At 43.4% G+C, this 26,649-nt stretch overlaps 1 protein-coding gene across 1 annotated transcript in view; it reads right to left on the minus strand.

Annotated features, from left to right (window-relative positions):
- LOC130361069 (protocadherin Fat 4-like) overlaps positions 1-26,649 on the minus strand; it is a 157,407-nt gene that overhangs the window by 31,562 nt on the left and 99,196 nt on the right. Inside the window, exons 33-37 of the mRNA XM_056563632.1 lie at positions 25,983-26,105; positions 18,484-18,672; positions 17,455-17,553; positions 16,394-16,495; positions 1,005-1,112 (exon numbers count right to left, since the gene is read on the minus strand). Coding sequence (XP_056419607.1) covers positions 1,005-1,112; positions 16,394-16,495; positions 17,455-17,553; positions 18,484-18,672; positions 25,983-26,105 — 621 coding nt within the window. The remainder of the gene's footprint in view (positions 1-1,004; positions 1,113-16,393; positions 16,496-17,454; positions 17,554-18,483; positions 18,673-25,982; positions 26,106-26,649) is intronic.

Below are 26,649 nucleotides of genomic sequence, written 5' to 3' on the forward strand. Positions count from 1 at the left end.
AGTGATGTCTACAGAATACTACTCCTTTTGAAGTGCTAAGACAACTTAAAGGGGTTATCCCGGAAAAAAAGCTTTTTTTTATATATATATCAACTGGTTCCAGAAAGTTAAACAGATTTGTAAATTATTTCTTTAAAAAAAATCTTAATCCTTTCAGTACTTATAAGCTTCTGAAGTTAAGGTAAGGTTGTTCTTTTCTAAGTGCTCTCTGATGACACGTGTCTCAGGAACTGCCCAGTTTAGAAGAGGTTTGCTATGGGGATTTGCTTCTAAACTTGGTGGTTCCCGAGACACGTGTCATCAGAGAGCACTTAGACAGAAAAGAACAACCTTAACTTCAGAAGCTCATAAGTACTGAAAGGATTAAGATTTTTTTAATAGAAGTAATTTACAAATCTGTTTAACTTTCTGGAGCCAGTTGATATATATATATAAAAAAAAAAAGTATATTCCTGGAATACCCCTTTAATGGTAAGAATGTCTATCAACCCCTTGCAGCTAATCCTATCTTTTGTACTCTTAACCAATTGAGATCATGTTTATGCATGCAAACTGAAAAAGGCACATTATCCACTAAAAGAGCAAAGAGGTTACTCCTGAGTCACCCCAAACATCTAAAATGGTATTCTTTTCCCAAGGTTCACAAGTTGCAGATCTGGATTGTGGAAGTGCATGTGAATGCATGAAACACTTTTCCCAGAAGCGCCCCTGTTGTCTGTCCGTTGCCCCTCCTCTTTACTTTCTTTTCTTCTGTGTTTGGATATTTCCACATGGTAACTACTACATCGCACCACCGCGAGTGAAGCACATATGCCGGCTCACTTAGAGTGTCTATGGCAGAGCATACATAGGAACCAGGGATGTAGTGCCAGACCTATATATATATTCTATTTGTATATATTATAATAAAGTGGCTATTTAGAGACTTTAAATTAGCTCATAATTAGTATAATGTATAAAATATATCATTATTTTTTTTACCAAAATTTAAAGCAAAGCCTCACCTCTTGTTTTCCTCTTCAGAAATAGCTTCAAGTTTTTCATTTTCACTCGGAGTTCCAGAGAGCTTAGATGTGTCATTGTGATCAGCATCAAAATGTTGCTTCTTCTTTCTAAAAGCAGAATATTAGAAGTGTAAAAACAAAGTATCATTCTAATTGCACAATGATTGGGGATGTGGCTGGATCTACTGTATCATGCATCCAAACATTGCCCACTTCACCCAACTGGGGTCTGTAGGTTATGTGTTCAGGTTTCTGTGAACATTAATAATGGGACTTCATACTACACTATTCTTGATTTTAAGGTTATGTTCACACATTGCACTTTTGGTCATACTACAGAGGAAATTATTTTCTTTTGGAACACAGAGCTCTCTGCTGACATCACGACCCTAGTGCTCTTTGCTGACACCTCTGTCCATTTTAAGAACTCTCCAGAGTAGGAGAAAATCCCCATAGAAAAGATATGCTGCTCTGGAGAGTTCCTAAAATGGACAGAGATGTCAGCAGAGAGCACTGGGGTCATGATGTCAGCAGAGAGCTCTGTGTTCCAAAAAGAAAAGAATTTCCTCTGTAGTATTCAGCAGCTAATAAGTACTGAAAGGAATAAGATTTTTTAATAGAAGTAATATACAAATCTGTTTAAAGGGGTTACCCAGGAAAAAACTTTTTTTTATATATCAACTGGCTCCAGAAAGTTAAACAGATTTGTAAATTATTTCTATTAAAAAATCTTAATCCTTTCAGTACTTATGAGCTTCTGAAGTTTAGGTTTAGGCTTTTCTGTCTAAGTAATCTCTGATGACACGTGTCTCGGGAACCGCCCAGTTTAGAAGAGGTTTGCTATGGGAATTTGCTTCTAAACTGGGCGTTTCCCGAGACATGTGTCATCAGAGAACACTTAGACAGAAAAGAACAACCTTAACTTCAGAAGCTCATAAGTACAGAAAGGACTAAGATTTTTTAATATAAGTCATTCACAAATCTGTTTAACTTTCTGGAACCAGTTGATCTAAAAAAAAAAAAAAAGTTTTCCACCGGAGTACCCCTTTAATGGTAAGAATGTCTATGAACCCCTTGCAGCTAAGCCTATCTTTCGTACTCTTAACCAATTGAGATCATTCTTACGCATGCAAACTGAAAAAGACACATTATGCACTAAAACAGCAAAGAGGTTACTCCTGAGTCACCCAAAACATTGTTCTTAGCTCACTTGTGTTGCTATAAAGGGGTACTCCGGTGGAAAACTTTTTTTTTTTTTAAATCAACTGGTGCAAGAAAGTTAAACAGATTTGTAAATTACTTCTATGAAAAAAATCTTAATCCTTCCAGTACTTATTAGCTGCTGAATACTACAGAGGAAATCATTTTCTTTTTTGAACACAGTGCTCTCTGCTGACATCATGACCCCAGTGCTCTCTGCTGACATTCCATTTCCATTTTAGGAACTGTCCAGAGCAGCATATGTTTTCTATGGGGATTTTCTCCTACTCTGGACAGTTCTTAAAATGGGCAGAGATGTCAGCAGAGAACACTGTGGTCATGATGTCAGCAGAAAGCTCTGTGTTCCAAAAAGAAAAGAATTTCCTCTATAGTATTCAGCAGCTAATAAGTACTGGATTAAGATTTAATAGAAGTAATTTACAAATCTGTTTCACTTTCTTGCACCAGTTTATAAAAATAGAGTACCCCTTTAAAAATATGTGAGGGTTCAGTTTCATGCTACTTTTTCCCATTTACCAAAATGTAAAGAATTTCCAGCTATTTAAAAGCCAATAAAATTCACGTAGGAGAATGCAAATCCCATGTAATGAGATCATAAGATGGTTCAGTAGACACACACATACTAAAAAAGTAAAAATCCTCCCATACATATTTTCACATGCTGAATAAGATTTACTTGTTTAAGAGGTAAGTTAAATATTTGCCTATTTTTGTGTTCACACATTGCATTTATTTGCGATACTGTTGCGGTACCGTCGCCATACCACTGTGTTTTTACTACGCAGGAAAAACTTTGCAAATGTCTCAAGATTCAGTAAAATGTCCCATTCTTGCAGCGATTTTGGTAATTTGACTAAAATTGATGCAAAATGTAAGACCATGGAAGCAAAGCCAAACATGCCTCCAGTACAAAGTAAGCTTCCCCAGATGGTATGTTTGGACCCCGCGTAAAAATAAAAAAATAGTTTTAAAATATTGGGGCATTGAGGCAGGTTTTAGGGCAATGAAAGGGTGTTTTTCCCAGTCCTTTATCCTAGGTGAGCTAGCAGAGATGCTCATCAGGTGCCTAATTAATGAGGCCAGCAGAAGTGTGGGAAGTCTGCATATAAGGAAACAGAATGGTCTGGGCTCTCCCCAGAAGACAACAAGGTTGCTGTAAGGGGGAGGCAGGGGTCCTTGTGAGGAGCACACAGCCAGGCGCTGTGAGTGACCCACAACAGCGGAGTGGCCAGACAAGGGTTGAACAGTGAGTAAAGGTTGGAGGAAACTTGTGTTGTAAACTGGTGGGGACTAGCTTATTAGTGGATAGAGAGGCAAGTAACTAATGTGTAGTTAGTGGCTGGTCGTCCTAGGATTTTGTTTTGTTCCTGTGTTATGTTTTTTGTTTATCCTGGAACCTGTCTAATAAAGCTGCCAAGGAGCCAGACTTGCATAAAGAACTGTTGTTTGCCTGCTGAATGAAGTAAAACCGTGTCCTATGGCTGTGTCAAGGATGATCCCAGAGCTAACCCCAGAGTGAAATCCCTACAATTGGTGGAGGATGCGGGCAGCACGTTTCTAGGAACGACCAGCAGTCGAGTTGTAGTGAAGTTGTTGCCGGGAGCAAGCAACCGTGCATGTTGCTAGTGGGAAAAGCCCAGCTGTGGAGTACAACAGTAGGACTGAGCCTGTGGTTAAGGCATTGCTAGGGGCAACGGATCGCATCAAGCTAGTGTGCGCTCTCTCTGGTGCAGCGCAACAGCAGTAAGCCATGTGGGATTATTTGTTTTGCAAAGATCGGTCGACATTGAAATGCCATTGCTAGAAGTAACCGACGTGGACAGCAACTGGTTGTCGCCAAGATGGATGCTATGGTGAGCACCTTGATGAAATTGGCTGCAGCTCAGCAATGGAACGTCTTCACACCTGATTATCCTCTGGTCAGGAGGCCAGAAAAGATGGACGTGAGGACCCGTGAGTTGTTGATGGGTGGTATCCCGCTGTTCGTGGAACTGGAATGTCACCAGGCTGAATCAAGTGTCATGCTGGGCGGTGTATCGCTAGTTGACTGTGTGAACTCTGTCCAAGGTGGCTCCAACCTATGTCCAAGTGCAAAATCATGTGAGGGTGAGGGACCCCTTATGAAGACTTATGAGACTGTTTATACTCTGTAGATTGGACTGAAATAGTCTGGTGAACAGAAAATGTTGCATGCAGGACTGGGAGAAAAGTTTACAAAACACACTTTGCATAAGTTAGGTCATAGTTCTATACACTGTCCTGTAAATTTTGAACCTATGCAATGTGATAATGTTATTTGGGAAAAATGCATGCCTATGTTTTCTGAAGTAATGTGTACTGCTGCCAACTCGGACAGGACAAAAGAAAGCCTGTGTGAGCTGATAGTATATGGTAAAAAGATGATTACTTTTCTAGAATCTAGAGTCCTACTATATCTGGTAGAGACCAGTGGCAGAAAGCTGGACCCTGTCATACTGTCTATACAGGCAGATATTTGGGGTTATAAAACTGTTAATGTCTGTTTTTCTACTTCATATGGTATCGTGAGTCACAGGATTGCAATAGAGCCCTCCTTTGAGTATGATGTAGTACTGGGGATGGGTTTTTAATTTTTTCAGCAATTATGGGAAGACTGCCAGGTAACTAGAGCGGGTACTAGCACCACACACTAGTTGAAAGTTACTCAGCTGAGGACAGGGAGAGTCAGCAGTCACTAGATATATGTCAGATAGAGGTCTGCCAGACTGTTGGGGGAGCTAAAGAACAGACCGTGAGTCAAGTCCAAGAGGATCCAGAGACTAAAGTGACAAGTGTGCCTCTGACTGAAAGAGTCGAGAGTCGTCAGTAAAATCAGAAAAGGAGCAGGTGGCGCATGGGTTCCATCCACCAGTTAAATATGAGCCCAACGGGGGGGGGGGCTAAGATTGCGTGGTAATCTGTAAGAGGTGATGTTGACCGAAAAAGAGGCTACAGTGATGGCTGTGGATAATGCAGAAGTACTGAAGAGAATACATGTGGAGTCGGGTGCTGTGCTTACTGTCACAGAGTCCTGAGTAAAGGACTAGAGATGGATCATGACCAGGAAGGTCGAACCACTGAACCAGATGTTGTTGCAGACCCCGGAGCTCTAGACGTCTCTGCCAGGCAGCAGAGAGACGGCGGTGAAGTGAAAGAGAAGTCTGCGAGTGAGCAGAGAGGCAGCGAGAAACTGTCCGGGAACTACCCTGAGGCCCAAGGGGCCAGGATCCATGCAAAGGGGACGATAACTCCTAAAGATCAAGTGACCAGCAAGGAGGGTGAATTGGAGAGTCTGGCCAAGCGGACAAGCGGCACTGAAGTCAGAGTGCCAGTTACGCCACCTGTGCCAGTTAGCACCAAATTAGCATATACAGAAAATCGAACATGTCGGCCTGGCGGCCTGGCCGATCAGCGCCCCCCGCACTACCAGCCAGTACTGTTAGCTGACAGTTTTCCTTTATGTCTCACACAGCTACCTTGGATTCGCTGGGAAAGCAGCTCTCCGAACCTGAGGCTCAGCTAAAAGTCTATGAGCAGAAAGTGTCCAAGATGGCGCTTTTGAATAAAGACAATAGCCCTGATTTACTAAGAATGGAGTATTTATCTTGGAGTGATTTCAGGTTTACTCCGAGTATTTTTCTCCCTGATTTACTAATCTGTCGCCCATCCCTATTTTTTTTTCTGTCGCAGGGAAGTTTGCCCTTATCACAGAGTTATTAAGCAGGGGAGCGGGCGGCATACTCCTCCCCAGCCATATACAGTGTACTTTAACTTTTATTTTTTTTTTCAAATAGAAGAGCTGCCGTGCGGAAAGATATATAGAATTGCTGGGGTTTTTGTATATGTCTGGCTCCCCACAGCTTCTAAATATCTTGCCCCCTGCTGCGCTATATGTCTTGTCCCCCGCCTCGCAATCATATTCCCCCCACAGCGCATGTGTGTATATATATATATATATATATATATGCCCCCCGCACAGTGCAACCATAAGCTCCCAGCAGCGCATGTAGATATATGTATATATGCCCCCGCACAGCGCAATCATAAGCTCCCGGTAGCACTATCATTGACAAGCATTCTATTAGCAGAGCATCTGGCCGGGAAGTCGGCTACCCAATGCTCTGCTAATGCTCTGCTTGTCAATGATAGCGCTTCAGAGGCATATGTGTATAGATGCGCTGCGGGGACCAGATAACGCTATATTCTGGTCCCTACTTCGCTTCTATACACATATGCCTCAAGCGCTATCAACGACAAGTATTCTTTTAGCAGAGCATAGAGGCTCTGCAGAGGTAGAGGCTCTGCTTGTCAATGATAGCCCTCCAGAGGCATATGTGTATAGAAGCGCTGTGGGGACCAGATAACGCTATATGTCTGGTCCCCACAGTGCATCTATATATATATGCCTCTGAAGCACTATGATTGACAAGCAGAGCATTAGCAGAGCATCTGGCAAGGAAGCCGGCTACCCGATGCTCTGCTAAAAGAATACTTGTCATTGATAGCGCTTGAGGCATATGTGTATAGAAGCGAAGTGGGGACCAGACATATATCGTTATCTGGTCCCCACAGCGCATCTATACACATAAGCCTCTGAAGCGCTATCATTGACAACCAGAGCATTAGCAGAGCATTAGCAGAGCATCGGGTAGCCGGCTTCCCGGCCAGATGCTCTGCTAATAGAATGCTTGTCAATGATAGCGCTACCAGGAGCTTATGATTGCGCTGTGCGGGGGGGCATATATACATATATCTACATGCGCTGCCGGGAGCTTATGATTGCGCTGTGCGGGGGGCATATATACATATATCTACATGCGCTGCCGTGAGCTTATGATTGCGCTGTGCGGGGGGCTTATATACATATATCTACATGCGCTGCCGGGAGCTTATGATTGCGCTGTGTGTGTGGGGGGGGGGGGGCATATATACATATATCTACATGCGCTGCCGGGAGCTTATGATTGTGCTGTTCGGGGGGCATATATATATATATATATACATGCGCTGCGGGGGGGTCATATATACATGCGCGCGGCGGGGGACAAGACATATGGCCCAGCAGGGGGCGAGATATATAGAAGCTATGGGGAGCCAGACAAATACAAAACCCCCAGCGATTCTAGATATCTTTCCCCACCGCAGCTCTTTTATTTGTGAACCCCGCCGGGATCCCTGAATTGCTCTTCAGTACTGGCCATTCAGGGATCCTGGTGGGGAATTTGAAAATGAAAGTAAAACACATCATCATACATCGCTGGGGAGCAGAGCACGCCGCCCGCTCCCCTGCTTAATAACTTTTGATCGGATCGGGTCTCAGAAGTGAGACCCAATGCGATCAATTCCTCAGCCCCTGTACTACTACCCCCAACATGGAACAGACCCTGTTCCATGATGGGGGTAGGATTCACTTGTTCAGTAATTTCCCAACAGCTCAGAGCTGTCGGGTTTTGGTGAAGAAAAATTCACAGGTTTTCCTGTGAGTTTTTCATCATACTCCGAGTGTTTTTTCTTTTTTGTCGGGAACACGCCCCTTTTTGGGATAACCACGCCCATTTTTACGGGTTTAAAAAACACTCGGAGTGATGATATCTGTTGTCAGGTTGTGCGACCAAATTTGTGTCCCATGGGCTATGCAACACAAATTTGGTCGCACAACCCGACAAAAAGTGTCGGGTTGAGATTAGTAAATCAGAGCTAATGAGCAGATGAGAGAACAACTGCTGTCCCTGGAGGATACTGTTAAAAACTTGACAGAATTACTGGAAAGAGAGAAGGTGAACTCTGCTAAGTTCAAGAGTGAGCAGCAGAAACATTTAAAGCTGGAAGGGGACATGAAGGTCCTAGAAGAAAGCAGAGAACAGAAAGCAGAACTGGCTAAAGAGAGGTTCAAAGTGTCTCAGATGGAAACTGAGGCCAAAGCCATAGCTGTCTGTGTTAAAGAAGAAAAACTGCTTGTGGGGCAAAAGCTGTTGGAGTGTAAAAGTGGCAGAATCTGAGCAATGGACTCAAGAAACAGAAGAGTCTGAAGACCATGGGCAGAAGCCATATGGGAAGTCCTCTGAAGCTGAGACTGAGGTAAAACCATATGGGAAGTTCTCTGAAGCTGAGACTGAGGTAAAACCATATGGGAAGTTCTCTGAAGCTGAGACTGAGGTAAAACCATATGGGAAGTCCTCTGAAGCTGAGACTGAGGTAAAACCATATGGGAAGTTCTCTGAAGCTGAGACTGAGGTAAAACCCATATGGGAAGTTCTCTGAAGCTGAGACTGAGGTAAAACCATATGGGAAGTCCTCTGAAGCTGAGACTGAGGTAAAAATATATGGGAAGTCCTCTGAAGCTGAGACTGAGGTAATACCATAGAGAGGTCCTCTAAAGCTGCAGAGATATTGACATTTAATGGTGAAAAGAAGAGAAGCTAAATCAGAGATAACTGTAGAAGCTGCAAGTAAAGTCAGTGACACATCTGAAGGTGCGGGTGAAGAGAGGCCTAAAGGAGCCAAGAATTCTCAGCCTGCAGATGAACCTGTGAAGGTTGGTGTCCCTAAAGAAAAGTCTAATGAGAAAGCAGAGTCCTTAACAGGGTATTCCAGGCAAAAACTTTTTTTATACAACTGGCTCCGGAAAGTTAAACAGATTTGTAAATTACTTCTATTAAAAAATCTTAATCCTTCCAATAGTTATTAGCTTCTGAAGTTTTCTGTCTAACTGCTCAATGATGATGTCACGTCCCAGGAGCTGTGCATGATGGGAGAATATCCCCATAGGAGCTGGACAGCTCCCGGAACGTGAGTCATCAGAGAGCAGTTAAACAGAAAACAGCAACTCAAATTCAGAAGCTAATAACTATTGGAAGGATTAAGATTTTTTAATAGAAGTAATTTACAAATCTGTTTAACTTTCCGGAGCCAGTTGATATATAAAAAAAAGTTTTGGCCTGGAATACCCCTTTAAAAAGAGGACAGGTCGTGGTAGAAATCCTGAGAAGCGCTGGATTCGTTCCAGAAAACACCGGAAAAAAAGTCTGCAGAAGTATAATTTTTAGAAAAGTCCATCTCAAGTAGCAAATGGACAGACGCATTAACTCCTTAAGGACTCAGGACGTACTGGTACGTCCTGAGCCCAGCTCCCGGTGTTTAAAACATGGTCATGCCGTGGCCCCGCATCACACTGGGTCGGTCCCGGCTGCTAATCATAGCCGGGACCCTGGGCTAACAGCGCGCAGCACCGATCGTTGTGCCGCGCGCTGGTAACCCTTCAGACGCGGCGATCAAAGTTGACCGCCGCGTCTGAAAGTGAAACTAAACGCTTCCCGGCAGCTCAGTCGGGCTGATCGGGACATCACGACAAAATGTTCCGATCAGCTGGGACACAGGCGGAGGTCTCCTTACCTGTGTCCGCGGTGTCAGATCAGGGTTTGATTGCTCCAAGCCTGAGCTACAGGCTTGAGCAATCGAGCCCCTATCTCACTGATCCATGCAGAGCTATGGCTCTGCAGGGATCAGCATAGGAGATCAGTGTGTGCAGTGTTATATGTCCCTATGGGAGCTATAACACTGCAAAAAAAAAGTTAACAAAGGTCATTTAACCCCTTCCCTATTAAAAGTTTGAATCACCCCCCTTTTCCCATAAATAAAAAAATATGTGTAAATAAAAATAAACATATGTAGTATCGCCACGTGCTTAAATGTCTGATCTATAAAAAATATATCATTAATTAAAGCGCACGGTCAATGGTGTACGCGTAAAAAAATTCAAAATTCCAAAATAGCTTATTTTTGGTCACTTTTTATATCATAAAAAAATGAATAAAAGGCGATCAAAAAGTCTGATCAATACAAAAATGGTACCGATAAAAACTTCAGAACATGGCGCAAAAAATTAGCCCTCATACCGACCTGTACACGGAAAAATAAAAAGTTATTGGGGTCAGGAGATGACAATTTTAAAAGTATACATTTTCATGCATGTAGTTATGATTTTTTTCAGAAGTGCGACAAATTCAAACCTATATAAGTAGGGTATCATACTAATCGTATGGACCTACAGAATAAAGATAAGGTGTCATTTTTACCAAAAAATGCACTGCGTAGAAACGGAAGCCCCCAAAAGTTACAAAATGAAAATTTTTCTTCAATTTTGTCACACAATGATTTTTTTTTTCCGTTTCGCTTTGGAAAAATGACTAATGTCACTGCAAAGTAGAATTGGTGGCGCAAAAAATAAGCCATCATTTGGAATTTTATCTGCAAAATTGAAAGCGTTATGATTTTTAGAAGGTGATGATGAAAAAATGAAAATGCAAAAACGGAAAAACGCTGAGTCCTTAAGGGGTTAAAGGGAAGCCTCCTGAAAGTGTGTAGAATGTCTTAGAAGTCCTGCAAATGGGTACTACAGGTTTGGTTGGCCACCAGCAAAGTTTGGGCGGTGGTCATACCGTTGACAAAAGAAGACAAAGGCCTGGAAAATCTGCCTTGTCCGCACCTAGTGTCCAGAGCACTGTACAGACCAAGATAAAAAAAAATGGCGTTGGGAAGGCGTGACATTAATGGAGCCTTCTACAAGGGATTTGTCAAAGGTGACCAAAAGTCTTGTGCTCGGTGGCTGGTGAAAGAAGAAAAAGAAGTTAGCCAAGTGCCTCAAAACCTGTTGGACGAAGTTGGTCAAGTCAAAGGAAAGGGAGTTGGACACTGTCAAGTCAAGTTCTACTTCCCAGTGGTCTCAGCAGAGGGGGGTAGGGGGGGATATGTGGCATTCAGGCAGGTTTGAAGGCAATGAGAGGGTGTTTTCCCCTGTCCTTTATCCTAACTGAGCTAGCAGAGACACTCATCAGGTGCCTAATTAATGAGGCCAACAGAAGTGTGGGAAGTCTGCATATAAGTAAAGGAAATAGAATGGTCTGATCTCTCCCCAGAAGACAGCAAGGTGGCTGTAAACGGGGGAGGCAAGGGTCCTTACGAGGAGCACACAGCCAGGCGCTGTGAGTAACCCACAACAGTGAAGTGGCTAGACAAGGAGTCTTAGTACATACAGCAAGAGGATGCCAACACTGTGTGTGAACAGTGAGTAAAGGTGGGAGGAAACTTGTGGTTTAAGCTGGTGGAGACTAGCTTACCAGTGGATAGAGAGGGGAGTTACTAATGTGTAGTTAGTAGCTGGTCGGCATAGGATTTTGTTTTGTTCCTGTGTTATGTTTTTGTTTATCCTGCAACCTGTCTAATAAACTGGCAAGGAGCCAGACTTGCATAAAGAACTGTTGTTTGCCTGCTGAATGAAGTAAAAACGTGTCCTGTGGCTGTGTCAAGGACAGTCCCAGAGCTAAGCCCTGAGGGAAATCCATACAATACTTATAGTATTTTACAATGGCAAGTAAAAAAAATGTAATATATAACAAAATATATAATAATAATAATATATTTATATATATATATATATAGTAAGGACTTGGGGATAGCTCTGGGATCGTCTTTGACACAGTCACAGGACACGATTCTACTTCATTCAGCAGGCAAACAACAGTTCTTTATTTGCGTCTGGCTCCTCACCTGCTTTATTAGATAGGTTGCAGGATAAATAAAAAAAACTTAACACAGGAACAAACAAAACCCTAGACCGTCCAGTCACTGACTTCACATCTTAGCATGCCCTGACTATCAACTGGAGGGCTTTTCCCTGCCAGTTAAAACAGGATCAAAGTTTCCTGCAACCTTTTACTCACTGTTCACACACAGCTTGCTGTGTGTACAAAGACTCCTTGTCTGTGCACTTCACTGTTGTGGGTGTCACTCACAGCCCTGGCTGTGTGTTCCTTGCAAGGACCCCTGCCTCCCCTCTTTACAGCCAGCTTGTTGTCTTCTGGGGAGAGAACACACTATTATTTCCTTTCCTTATATCTACACTTCCCACTATTCTGCTGGTCTCATTAATTAGGCACCTGATGAGCATCTCTGCTAGCTCACCTAGGAGAAAGGACTGGGGAAAACACCCTTTCATTGCCCTCAAACCTGCCTCGTTGCCACATATCCCCCCCCCCCCCCCCTGCTCAGACCACCGGGAAGGAGCACTTGACTTCAAAAGACAGTGTCCAACTGCCTTTCCTTTTACTTGATCAAGTTTGTCCAACAGGTTTTGAGGCACTTGGCTTACTTATTCAGCAGATTTTATGTGCACCACTTTAATGGCGCACCCTTATTTCATTCACAATTTCATCAGCCACCGAGCACAAGACTTTTGGTCACCTTTGACAAATCCCTTGTAGAAGGCTCTATTCATGTCACCCCTTTCCAATGCCAGGTCCTTCATCTTGGTCTGTGCAGTGCTCTGGACGCAAGTTGCGGACAATGCAGATGCTCCAGGCCTTTGTCTTCTCCTGTATGACCACCGCCCGAATTTTGCTGGTGGACAACTAAGCCTGTATAAACCCTTTGCAGGACCTCTAAGACATTCTCCACAATTTCAGGAGGCTTCACTTTAATGCACCTGTTCATCTTCTCCTTGAGACGGACTCTTCTCCAAATTCTACTTCTGCGGACTTTCTTCCAGTGTTTTCTGGAACTAATCCATCGCCTCACAGGGTTTCTACCACGATCCCGATTTCTATCACAGTGACCTCTTTTTAAGCACTCTGCTTTCTCATTAGCCTTTTCTTTAGGGACACCAACCTTCACAGGCTTATCTGCAGGCTGAAAATTCTTGGCTCCTTTAGGCTTCTCTTCACCCATACCTTCAAATGTGTCATTGACTTTACGTGCAGCTTCTGCAGTTATCTCAGCATTTTCACCATCAAATGTCAATATTTCTGCAGCTTCAGAGGACCTCTCATATGGCTTCTTCTCATTGTCTCCAGATTCTTCAGCCTTTGCCTCTTTGGAATCCCCTTCAGTCTGTTTCCCAGTTTTTTGTTTCACTGCCATGGCCTTACATACCTGTCCCCTTTTCTCATCAGGACAGGCTCAGTTTTTCAGATGTCTCTTACTTACAGCAATAGGAGATATAGGAGAAAAAACAAAATAGAGATGACACTTTATAGTGCCGGTTATCCAAGGTATTTCCCGGGAGTAGAATATAGAAGTAAAGGACCGTCTCACCTTTGCAGGTTGCACTAATTTACAGGCACAACACTGATAATCATTTTGGCTGTCGGTCCTGTTGATGACGGTAAACAATGCAGGAATACAGATGTGGGGGTGGGAATCCCAGCAGTGGTTTCCTTTACCTTCCAGTGAAGATCCAACTTTGGCACTGTCGCACTACACCGGCGTGATGACACAGAAATCAGGTGTAGAATAGTAGTACTTTTTATTAATACTCATAAAAAGTAACATACAGGGTTGGACTACGCGTTTCGGAGGGGCTCCCTCCTTCCTAGACCTGAGGAAGGAGGAGGCCCCTCCGAAACGCGTAGTCCAACCCTGTATGTTACTTTTTATGAGTATTAATAAAAAGTACTACTATTCTACACCCGACTCCTGTGTCATCACGCCGGTGTAGCGCTACAGTGCCGAAGTCGGATCTTCAATGGAAGGTAAAGGGAACCCTTGCCGGGATTCCCACCTTCTGCATCTGTATTCTTACTTACAGCAGTCTCTTCACTTTCGCTGCTAGACCTTGAGACATTCTCTTGTCCTCTGACAGTCAACTGGACTTGGCCTGTCTCTTCCTTCAAGCCAACTCGTTCAGACTCTTCTCCACATTTAGGAATAGTCTCCCCCTTTGCAAGGGTCTTGGCCACTTGGACTTCAGGGTAGTTCCCGGACAGTCTCTCTGAACTGTCTCTCTGCGCACTCCCTGACTTCTGTTACTTTGCCACAATCTCTCTGCTCACCGGCAGAAATGTCTAGTACTCCTGGATCTGCAACAACATCTGGTTCAGTGGTTCGACCTTCCTGGTCACGATCCATCTCTGGTCCAGACATCACATCTCCTTCACACAGGACTCTGTCTGTGACAGTAACCGCAGCACCTGGCTCCACATGTACTCTCTTCAGTACTATATTATCCACAGACCTCTCTGTAGCTTCTTTTCTGGTCACCTCTTCCAGATGACCGTGCAATTTCAACCCCCTTTGGGCTCATCTTTATTCACAAGGTTCAGCATAGTTTCCTCTTTCTCTGTCTCAGTCACTTCTTCCAGGTGACAGCGCAACTCTATCCCCACCTTGGGCTCATCTTCTGCTGGTGGATGGGACCCATGTTCCTGTTCCTGATCCGTTTCTGGCTTTACTGAAGATTCTGTTTCAGTCAGAGGCACACTTGTCACTTGAGTCTCTGGATCCTCTTGGACTTGACTCGCAGTCTGTTCTTCAGCTCTCCAAGCAGTCTGGCAGACCCCCATCTGACATATGTCTAGTAACTTCTGACACTCTCTATCCTCAGCCTCTGTTGAGTAACTCTCAACTAGTGTGTGGTGCAAGTCAAGTGTTGTGGGCCTATCAGGTGTACCCGCTCTAGTTACCTGACAGTCTTCCCATAATTGCTGAAAAAATGGAAAATTCATCCTCAGTACTACATCATGCTCCAAGGACGGCTCTATTGCAACCTTGTGACTCATGATACCATATGAAGTAGAAAAACAGACATTAACAGGTTTATAACCCCAAATAACTGCCTTTATAGACACTATGACAGTGTCCGGCTTCACCAGACATAATATACCCCTAGGCTCTAGAAAAGTAATCATCTTTTTACCATCTACTATCAGCTCACACAGGTTTTCTTTTGTCCCGTTTGAGTTGGCAGGAGTACACATTACTTAAGAAAACATAGGCATGCATTTTTTACGCAAAACAGTATCACATTGCACATGTTCAAAATTTACAGGACAGTTCATAGCAATACGACCTAACTCATGCAAAGTGCCTTTTGTAAAAATTTTCTCCCAGCCCTGCATTCAACATTTTCTGTTCACCAGACTTATTTAGTCCAACCTGCAGAGTGTGAACAGTCCCATCAGTCTTTAAGAGGGGTCCCCCACCCTCACATGATTTCACAACTAGACATTGGTTGGAATCACCTTGGACAGAGTTCACACAGTCAAGTGACACACCACTCACCATTACCTCAGGAACCTTTGTGTGCAATTTCTCTAGCACACTCTCCCCATTCCACAACTGCCAAAAATATGGGAAGTCTCTGCCCAGTATAATCTCTATCTCAAGCTTGGCACACACCTCCATAACATGGTTAACTGCTGTTGCACTGAGCAGGTGGCCCGTTCACCTGTCTCCTTGAGTGAGAGAGCGCTCACTCGCTTGATGCGATCCATTGCCCCTAGCAACGCTTTCACCACAGGCTCAGTCCTGTACTCCCCAGCTGGGCTTGTCCCATTTGCAACAACTTAACTGCAACTCGACCATTGGTTGCTCTTAGCAACGTGCTGCCCGCATCCTCCACCAATTGTAAGGATTTCACCCTGGGAATAGCTCTGGGATCGTCCTTGACACAGCCACAGGACACATTTCTACTTCAATCATCAGGAAAACAACAGTTCTTTATGCAAGTCTGGCTCCTCGTCAGCTTTATTAGATAGGTTGCAGGATAAATAAAAACATAACACAGGAACAAACAAAACCCTAGACCGTACAGTCACTGACTACACAACCCAGCATGCCCTGACTATCAACTGGAGGGCTTTTCCCTGCCAGTTAAAAGATAAGTTTCCTGTAACCTTTTACTCACTGTTCACACACAGCATTTGCAGCCTCTTGCTGTGTGTACTAAGACTCCTTGTCTTGTCCACTTCACTGTTGTGGGTGTCACTCACAGCCCTGGCTGTGTGTTCCCTGCCTCCTCCCTTTACAGCCACCTTGCCGTCTTCTGGGGAGAGAACACACTAATTGTTTCCTTTCCTTATATCTACACTTCCCCCCATTCTGCTGGTCTCATTAATTAGGCACTTGATGAGCATCTCTGCTAGCTCACCTAGGAGAAAGGACTGGGAACATGCACACACGTATAAATTGATAAATAAATAGCCTTATTTGTATTATTTTCACACTATCCGAAAGGTAGTGTAAACTTTGCACCTAAATTTTTATGTAAGCAATAACAAAAATGGATGTTCTAGTGGATAGGTCCCATTCCCCTCTGTGCTAGAAATTTTAAAAAATATGAAAATACTTTTACATCATGATTTGAGCAACAACCTCACCTCTTCTTTTCTTCACCAGCAATATGTTCATCTTTCTCACTCTGAGTTCCAGAAAGCGGAGGTACTCCACATTGATCACCATTAATATCTGGCTTTTTATCTCTAATGTAAAATAAGAGTATAATAAAAAATAAAACACTTTATAAGAACAGAATGATTTACAAGCCAGCCCCCTGATGACTTGTGGGGCCCATCTGTACTTGTTGCCATGCCTGCATTTAATGCGTCCCCCGCTGTCACATGATCTCAACACAGATACATTCAATGCGGGCACTGTAGCATGTTCAGATGGGACAAACATCATCAGGCTGCTGGCTTGTCAGGTAAGATGAGAAGAAGCAAAGTCCCCTATGATTAACTGTTGTCTCAAGCTGCACAGGATCCTGAGAAAGACTAGTAATCTCCAATGCACAAGAATGCATAACCTCTGGGGCATGAACCTACAAAAAATGCAATACAGGTAATATAAGCAAATTTACACCATACATAGCTAGCTTGGCATCAGGGGCACATAGGTTAAAAGTCCAAACATCCTTGGTAGACCACTGAGACTCCCGCAATCTCCAGAATGGGGCCTTTCTCTCCCCATGCATGAAGTGGTGTGTCAGCACATGCTCCATGCACCGTCTATGGAAGCACCAGATATACTGTGGATGAGGGATATGTATTAAAGTAGTAGAATATCTTTTTAAAATGTTAGTAATTTTCCTGGCAGGCATTAAATGTTTGTCTATACCAGCAATGTATTATTGGTCAGAGATGTAATGATTAGTGATTAACTTCCAAGAAAAATGCATATTGGACAAAGTAAATATACAATGTCATATAGTGGAAAATATCTTTTCATGTACTGTATGTCCCTTTCCTGACAAGAAAACCAGATTACTTGTGATATTAGGCTTTGTTGACATCACTTATTGTATCATTTTTTTGTGGAATACTGATTTTTACAATAGGATGCCTGTTCTGCAGTATTCTGTTGCTATTAATTTCTATTATAAAAATAATAATAATAATAATAAATAGATCTTATTCTGCAACCAGAAAGACTCTCATCTTACCCATTCTGTTTTTTCACAATGTTGTTTGAGCCCATATCACTGCCACCTGCAGAATTGGTTTTATCACTCAATTCACTACTTGATCTTTTGGAGCGCTTCCTAGAAAGAATAAAAATCATAATAAAATAGGTAAGAATTTTGTGTGGATCTTGCATTATTGTGTCATAGGTTTATTATGGTCTAATAGAAAACACAGTGTCATTAGCTCTGTATCATGATCAGAGCTGCAGAGATGGGCAGATAGCTGATGGGGTAACAAATTATACCTGTCTCTTAGATGATGGCTAACTTTGCATGGTTTGCAAAGTTATAAAATCACGTTTTCCTTCTTTACTCAAGAATCGTAGAGGCCATGCTGAGCTTTAGCATGCACACCTCCTCCCTCCCCCACCCTTTGTCCTGCATCATTGATGTACAGGGCTTAGTTCTGGAAGCTAAACCCTGTACATCAAACACACAGAGCAAATAGGTAGTGGGAGGTAAGAGGCATGCATGCTGCAGCTTAGCTTAGCTTTTACAACTCTTGAGCTCAGAAAGAAAACATGTTTTTATACCTTTGCAAACAGCCATCAGCTAAAAAAAAACAGGCATTATGTGTTCTATTTCCCTATCAGCTAGCTGGCCATGTCTGCATCTCTGAGCATAATATAGCGCTGATAGATTCCCGTAAACCTTTAGGGCTCATATTCTAAGACAAATCTGGAGCCTCGTGTGATCCATGTGCTGTCAACTGTCAGGTGTTGTATGTACACAATGCTTCTTATGGAGAATATTTTCACATAAACAGCATCAACTGAAGCATGCTCTAATGTATATTCGGTCAAATCACAAGACATGAGACAGTAAAAACCATGTACTGGAATCATATTGAGCTACAGTAGAGATTTCACTCCCTTGCAGCTATATTACAACTCTGTTCTAGGCATAACTAGAATACTGCAGTGTCTTTAATTTATTTGAATCAATAAAAAAGAAGCATTAACTATATTGTCAACTCCAAAAACTGATATATATTTAGAAAGTATTTACCTTGTCAGAAAAAATGCTGCAGCAGCAATAGCAGCCGCCAGGATCACAACAGAGGCCACACCGCCTACAGCTTCTATAACTTTGTTAAACAGGGCAAAGTTGTGGGGTTGTGGTATGGAGATATCTGTGGGCTTTCCAAATATTAAACCCAGCTGTTTCTGAATTGTGGGTAAGTTGTCTTTAAGTTTTCTAGGAAAAGATGTGAAGCAAATTAACAAACACTCGAAAAACATAATCTGTGTCAATATGGATATATTACAGAACACGGGGCCTAATTTATCATGATTATTGAAATGGTCACTGTTGTTTCAAACAACTTTCTTCCATACGATAGCAAGTGTCATTCCTTACATATTTGTAAATCACTGCAATAAACCAAAAATGACTCCTTACCCAAGAAAAACAGCTCTAAAATATTGGACATTATGTGCCTTTCTCTCTTTCCTTCAATCTGCAGTCCACTGCCTGTTGTCAGAGAAATCTGTCTCTAGTAACAGCTAAATAAAGAAAAATCGATAGTAGTGGAGTGTGTAAATCATTCCCAGCACAGTGTAGCCTGATTAGTTCAGTGCAGTTTTTATAGCACTATATCCTTGCATTGCAGAGAAATGCATGGTCTGTGTCATAACTGGCCAGAGAAGTAAGGGGAAGGAAGTCCTGTGTGTACCACTGGCAAACAGCCCAGCTCTAGTAGTCCCACTTTCTGAAATGGAGATAAAAGGAAATCGTTAATTTCTAACGATAATTTGTTTTCCCTTAGTCCTAACAGTAGCACAGATGGGGTATTCCACCCCCCGCGAACTGGTAGGACAGATGGAAGTTTTATTGAACCTAATTAAACAATCAGTAAAGACACACCCACAACCCCCTGTATAAGTAAGAGGGTCATCCTCTGCCCCATTGTGTAGTAACAAGAAGAACTAAAGGCAAATAATAGAAGAAAATAACTTAACTAGGGAGGGAAAGTTGTGCTACTGTTAGGACTAAGGGAAAACAAATTATCGTTAGAAATTAACGATTCCCTTACGTCCTAACCAGTAGCACAGATGGGGAAATGGCAAGCAGAAACCCTATGAGGGAGGGCTCTCATGCCTGACGGCAGATAATACTGTCCGTCCAAATGAGGAAAAATCGGCCAATCTACTGTCAAGTCTGTAGTGGGTGATAAATGTGGAGAGTGAACTCCAGGAAGCAGCTTTGCATATATGTTCCAAGGGAACAAGACTCCTTTCCGCAAAGGAGGTAGATACAGACCTGGTGGAATGAGCTTTTACAAACTCAGGAGGCTCCTTACCTTGGGATACCATGGCAATACGAATGGCATCTTTTACCCATCTACTGATGGAGGGCTTTGAAGCTTTAAGACCTCTCTTGGGTCCTGAAAAGAGAATTAGCAGATTTTCATCCTTCCGAAACTCCAAAGATCTTCTTATATAGATCTGGAGACATCTCCAGATATCTAGGCAATGAAGAGCCCTATCTTCATTGGAGGATGGAGGAGGAGAAAATACTGGCAGGGATATAACTTGATTTATATTTTGGAATGATGGAACTTTAGGTATAAAGGATGGCATGAATCTGAGTAACACTCGATCCGGCAAAAATTTAGTATATGGTTCAAGTGCCGAGAGCGCTTGAAGTTCCCCAATCCTTTTGGCTGAAGTGATTGCCAGTAAAAAAGTTATTTTAATGGTAACAAACTTCATGTCCACCTCCTCCAAGGGCTCAAAGGGGGGAGATGCTAACCCCTTGAGCACCATCGATAAGTCCCATGTTGGGACAGGTTGTATAATTGTAGGTTTTAACCTTGAGGATCCCCTCAAGAATATTTTGACTAGTGGGTCTTGAGACAATGGTTTATTGAGAAAGGCAGAGATGGCTGATACCTGAACTCTGAGTGTGGAAGGAGATATATTCTTGTCTAATCCCTCCTGGAGAAAGTTGAGGATTGTGGCAACAGCTGGATTCTGTCCAGGTAGTTGTTTCTTGGAGCACCAAGACTGAAAAGTTGTCCAAATTCTTTTATAGGCTCTGTTAGTGGACTCCGCTCTGGAATGCGAGAGGGTATTCAAGACCGCACTAGAAAGCCCTTCTAGATGTGGAAGGGACTGGTCAACCTCCAGGCTGTCAGGTTGAACATTTGAAGATTTGAGCAGCTGTGAGTGTCCCCCGACACTAGTGCTTGCTCTGGGGGAAGCCTCCAGAATTGTCCCCGACTCATTTGCAAGAGTTGGGTAAACCAAGCTCTCTTGGGCCAAAATGGAATTATGGCTATGACAGAGGCTTGGTCCTGCCTGATTTTCATCAATACCCTTGGGATCAAGGAAATTGGAGGGAAGATGTAGGCCAGCATGAACCTCCATGGGATTGAGAGAGCATCGATTGCTACTGGGTTGTCTTCCCTGTACAGGGAACAAAATCTCACCACTTTGGTGTTGAACCTTGTTGCCATAAGATCTATTTCTGGCATACCCCACCTGAGTGTTATCTGTTTGAACATCTCTGGATGGAGAGACCATTCTCCAGTTGAAAGTCCTCTGCTCAGGCGGTCGGCGATCACATTGAGAGATCCCCGAATGTGAACTGCCGACAGGTGGGTTAGGTTCCTCTCTGCCCAATCCAAGATCAGACCCACCTCTCTGAGGAGGCTTTGTGATCGAGTGCCTCCCTGCTTGTTGATGTACAATACAGCCGTCATGCTGTCGGATTGGATCTTTACTGCTTTCCCTTGAAGAAGAGAAGCAAAGTGGAGGAGTGCTAATCTGATGGCTCGAATCTCGAGGAGATTGGAGGTTAACCCTCTCTCCTGTGGAGACCAAGATCCCCGCACTAACAGATCCAAGAGATGCGCTCCCCAACCTACAAGGGACGCGTCGGTAGTAAGTATGATCCAAGGGGGTTGGATCATTGACTTGCCGTCCTCGAGGTGAGACCACCATCTGAGAGAGGACCGGACTCGATAAGACAGGGAGTGGCACTTGTTTAGGCCCGAGGGCCTGAGATTCCAAGTGGCGAGCACCTCTGATTGAAGAGGGCGTAGATGCCAAAGAGCCCAAGGAACCGCATCCATGGTAGCGGACATAAGTCCCATGAGAGTGCGAATGGAAACTCTCCAGGGTACAGAGAGAAAAAGGGCCGATTCCTGAACCCGAGATTTCCTCTCGGGAAAGAGGTAAAGTGTCATGGAGATTGAGTCGACTATGAAGCCGAGGAACCTCACTGAGGTCGTTGGGAGGAAATTGGATTTGGCCCAATTGACTATCCACCCTAACTGGAGAAGGAAGGATACTGCTAGTTGCAGATGTTGGGACAGGATCGCAGAAGAAGGAGCTCTGAGGAGCCAATCGTCTAGGTAGGGAACGATGCTGAGCCCCTGGAGCCTTAGAGCAGCAACTACCGCTACCACCACTTTGGTAAATGTGTGTGGGGCCGAAGAAATTCCAAACGGGAGGGCTACAAACTGGAGGTGTTTTAGAACTCCCCCTACCTGAACTGCGATCCTTAGATACTTTCTGGATACCGGATGAATAGGAATATGAAGGTAAGCATCCTTTAGATCCAGAGTAGCCAGGTAATCCCCTGGCGAGATGAGGTTGACCACAGATTGAATAGTTTCCATACGAAAGCGTTTGTGCTTTACATACTGATTGAGATATCTCAGATCTATAATCATCCGCCAGTCTCCTGTTACCTTGGGAACTAGGAAGACTGGAGAATAAATTCCTGACCCCCGCTCTGCAAGAGGAACTTCCTCTAAGGCATTCTTCTGGATGTATTCCAGAATGTAGGTTTCTAGCGCCCCCTGTTTGATTGGTGAAAGAACTCTTGTCTCCACATAATTGGATGGGGGAATTGATTCGAGGTCTATCGAATAACCATCCGAGATTAATCTCAGGACCCAAGGATCCTGAATGTGGAGGGACCAGGCGCTTGAAAAGTGGTGAAGACGACCACCAACTGGAATCTGGGGGGCAGGATGGGAAACTGGAAAGGTCACCTCGGCAAGGAACCCAGAGCTTCGTAGAAGCCCGCAGTCAGAGCTTTCTGTTGTCTTTGGGGCCACGGGAGCATTTTCCGCCCCGGCGTTGATTACCCCAGTCTCACTGAGGCTTAAGCTGGGGGGCTGATCCGCCCCCAGAACGCCGCCCTCGACCACGAAAGGAGGAATAAGGAAGGGACTTGCCTTTCTTGTCAGAAAGTCCCTTCATAATGCGGTCCAGCTCAGCTCCGAAAAGAATGCCGGGTTCGTAAGGCATAGCACATAAGGTGTTCTTGGAAGAGTTGTCAACCTTCCAAGGTTTTAACCATAGAGGACGTCGTCCAGCGGAAGCCAGGGCCATAGACTTGGAGGCCAATTTAAGATGCTGGGTGGAAGCATCGCACAAAAAATCAACGGCCAGATTGGACGTCTTGAAGGATGAAAGAATTTCATCTCTAGGAACCCCCTGGTCCAAATCCGACTGGATGTTAGAAAGACGGGTCTTCAAAAAGTTTGCTACCTCAGAGCAAGCTATCGCCACTGATGCAGACGCAGAAGCAGTGGAGTAGGAGCGCCTCATGGCACAGTCAGCCTTCCGATCCATTGGATCCTGCAAGGAAGACCCATCCTCAGCAGGGACCACTGTCCTCTTGGACAGTTTGGCAACTGCCATGTCAACCTTAGGGACAGGGCCCCAGGAGGAAAGCTGAGATTCCTGTATAGGAAACATGGTCTTAAATCTTTTAGTTAAGACCGGACCCTTTTCTGGTTTTTTCCATTCCGTTCTAAGCACGGACAGAAGGGTATCATCCGCTTTAAAGACCCTAGGTCCCTTAGAGGCGGAGGTAGAGGCTTCCCCGGGATCAACATCCTGGTCCCCCGACCGGATGGATCTCAGAAGACGCTGGGTCTTTTCCAGCGGAAAGAAATAGGATGCAGTGACCTCCTCATCCGAAGAGGAGGACTTGGAATCTTCTCTCTCCTGATCCACAGACGTCTCCATTCTGGGAGGTGAAGAAGGTCTGGCGCGTTTCTGAGAGACAACGTGTTTCAGCTCCTCAATAGAGGCTTGCATAGCCGACATGTTAGAGGAGACCCACACATACATATCTTGGACTGTAGGTTCAGTCTGGTGGGAAGGTAGAGACTTAGCCCTACAAGGAGGGCACCTGGAAAATTCATAATTATCCTCAAGGGGAGTATTGCAGTCATGGCAAGAGAGGTGCTTGCGCTTGGCGGATCTTTTTGCCAAGCCTTCACGATCCCCTGAGCCCTCGGTCGACATATCTAGGTAAATATGAGAGGAGGATTAGATAATGTAGCGGCAAGAAAAAAATTGCGGCTAGCTAAAATATAATTTAAAATACCCAAAGTTCTCAGCAAGAGACCAGGTAAGATAGAGAGATAGGGAAACAGTAGTATCCGCAAGGATGCACTACTAGACTCAAAAAGACAGGACTGTGGAAGTACCAACAGCTCTGCGCTCTAGGAGGCTGAATGACAGCCTAGGGGGAGATTAAATATCCTCCTGGCTGGCGCCAAAACAAGACTCCGCCCACAAGGCGGAGTTACAGATAAAGTAATCCTGTCTTAAAAAACAGGAGAAAAACAGGAAAAAAAGGAACCCTATTAGTTAGAGGGTTATGGAAGAGGCTCCTCGCTCGGTTTCGCCGCATTATTAGCAAAAAAAAAACGAGCCGGGAGCGAAGAGAGAAACAGGAAGTGACGTCAGACGCCGCTGACGCACTTCCGGCCGGGGCCGCGATTGGAGTCGCGGCTCCGAGGAATAGAAGCAGATGGGCGCAAACGTTGCCCAAATTTGCAAGTAAGAAAAAAAACCCCCTCCTACTCATATAACAGGAGTAAGGGGGTCACCATCTGTCCCACTGTCCGGGAGGACAGAAAAAAACACAATGGGGCAGAGGATGACCCTCTTACTTATACAGGGGGTTGTGGGTGTGTCTTTACTGATTGTTTAATTAGGTTCAATAAAACTTCCATCTGTCCTACCAGTTCGCGGGGGGTGGAATACCCCATCTGTGCTACTGGTTAGGACGTAAGGGAATTGCTGTGTACCATGGAAGGAACTTTCAGTGGCCTAATTACAGCAGTGAAAGCCCAAAGATCACATTGTCACAAAGCCATGCAGGTTTATAAAAATCTTTTAAGATCACAGTTACACTTTAAGTAATTTTTTGCCTTTTTGTCACTGTTTTTTATGCGACAAATGCACGGTTTGCACACCGTGATAGATTTGTATCAAATTGTGCAGCATATTACCCTGTCATAAACATATCATAAGATTTGTCAGGCTGAATCTACTGCCCTATCTCCCTGGAGTGCCGCTGCACAAGCCTTTTTGTTTGTTTGTTTTTTTGTTAATAAAGTAATCATCAGACAGAAACAGTTCCGCCACACAAATCATGTCCACTTCCAAGGACAAAAAAATGAACTAACCACAAAACAAACAAATACGCACTTATTTAATCTGGTGATCACAGATAAAAGAGACCAATGAGTAGCAAAACAGGCCAGAAAATGTGCAATGAGCTTGATACATGTGAATTAATATACAGCATGTTACCAAGTTGCATGAATCTTATGGAAGCATACTCAAGGTCCGTGAGACAAAAGAAGGATCTGATGAGTAATTATACAATACTTTGGATAAGTATTTGCCTCTATATCTAGATGATTACCAATACAAAGAATTTGTTACACACATACTTGTAGTTTCTGGTAAACTTTCAGATAGGCAGTTATGTGTGTATACTTGAAGAGCAGAACTCTTTTGGGCTATTATATAACTTATATATGGCATTTTTTTTACCAGTTCCCCCACATCAGACTCCATCTCTAATTTTCAATTTTCTTTGGGCTAGTTGGTATATACTAGCTGTTATGATGTCTCTAATACACTGTACACATACATAGAAGATGGAATCCTGCACTCCCACTCCAAAAAAAATCTGTATTGCATACCCTCAGAAGAAGCAGCAGGATGGTGGATATTATAAATTCATACTGAGCAGTGGAAGCTGCCAATGAAACCCTGGGGTGAGATCTATTACTCGGTACAAACCCGTGCAGCTTCTCAATTTGCTTTTATCTCTTTCCAACCACTCTTACTTCTCTCCATAGATTTCTATAGGCAGCTGTAAGCTGTAACTTGATACTTTTTCAGTTGATGCTTCTCAAGATGGACTTGAGCTGTTTTTCAGAGTAAATGATGAGTTTAGAACTGAAGGGGAGCAGGAAAGAAGCTTAATAGGTAGAGAAGGGAGCATTCTCTCTGATAAGATATATTACAATGTTTATTATATTAACTTGTATTATTCATTGATGAAGTCTGAGGAAATGACAGTGAACATTCATCATTAATATATTTCAATTATTAAATAACCATTTTTGAACAAAGCTTTTCAACATACATATCAACCCCCGAAAAAAACTGCAATAATTTCATCCAAACGCTTGCTATAATATTAAATGAGGCTTTTAATTTTCTGCTGAAGAATACCTGTCTATTTCTTGGTTACTTTCGCCAGCAACTTTAAATTTAATTTCTGTATCTTGCTTATTACTGGAATCAGAATTCAAGCTGATGTTTGTAATTTTATTCTGCAGTACTTCTTCCAAGGCCCTTTGGAAATAATGTTATAATGTATGATAGGCATTCATTATTATTAGTAGTATGCAAAGAAAAATGTAAATGATTTGAGCAGATTATTTTGTCCTGTATTATAAGCACGTATTTGGGCTCAATCACATTATCATTCATTATAGAAATTATCAACATATTTTTGTGAATGAAAGTAAATAGTTTCAGTGCTTTGGAGGAACTTATCCCACTACCAGAAGTTCTCTTATCCAGTAATTTTCCCCTCCACATACCTCCTCGTTCCTAATTCATTTACATACAATCCAAACAATTTACAAGTTGTGTGGCATTCCCTGGTAGGAGACTGGTAAACTGTATGTGGGTCCCTTAGTCTCTGCTGCTCTGTCACTAGACAAATAAATGTACTCACAGTCCCAAACTTCCCAAACTGTTTTGGGATGCAAACTATTTGGCATGGGACAATTTGGCATTATTTAGCTCTGCAGAAGCTCTACAATGCTCAACTGCAGAGTGCAGGCAAATAGTTGTAGCCACTTTAGCTACTCTGATGGTCAGGGCTTGCCTT

This window comes from Hyla sarda, chromosome 3, assembly GCF_029499605.1.
Source record: "Hyla sarda isolate aHylSar1 chromosome 3, aHylSar1.hap1, whole genome shotgun sequence".
NCBI classification, from domain to species: Eukaryota; Metazoa; Chordata; class Amphibia; order Anura; family Hylidae; genus Hyla; species Hyla sarda.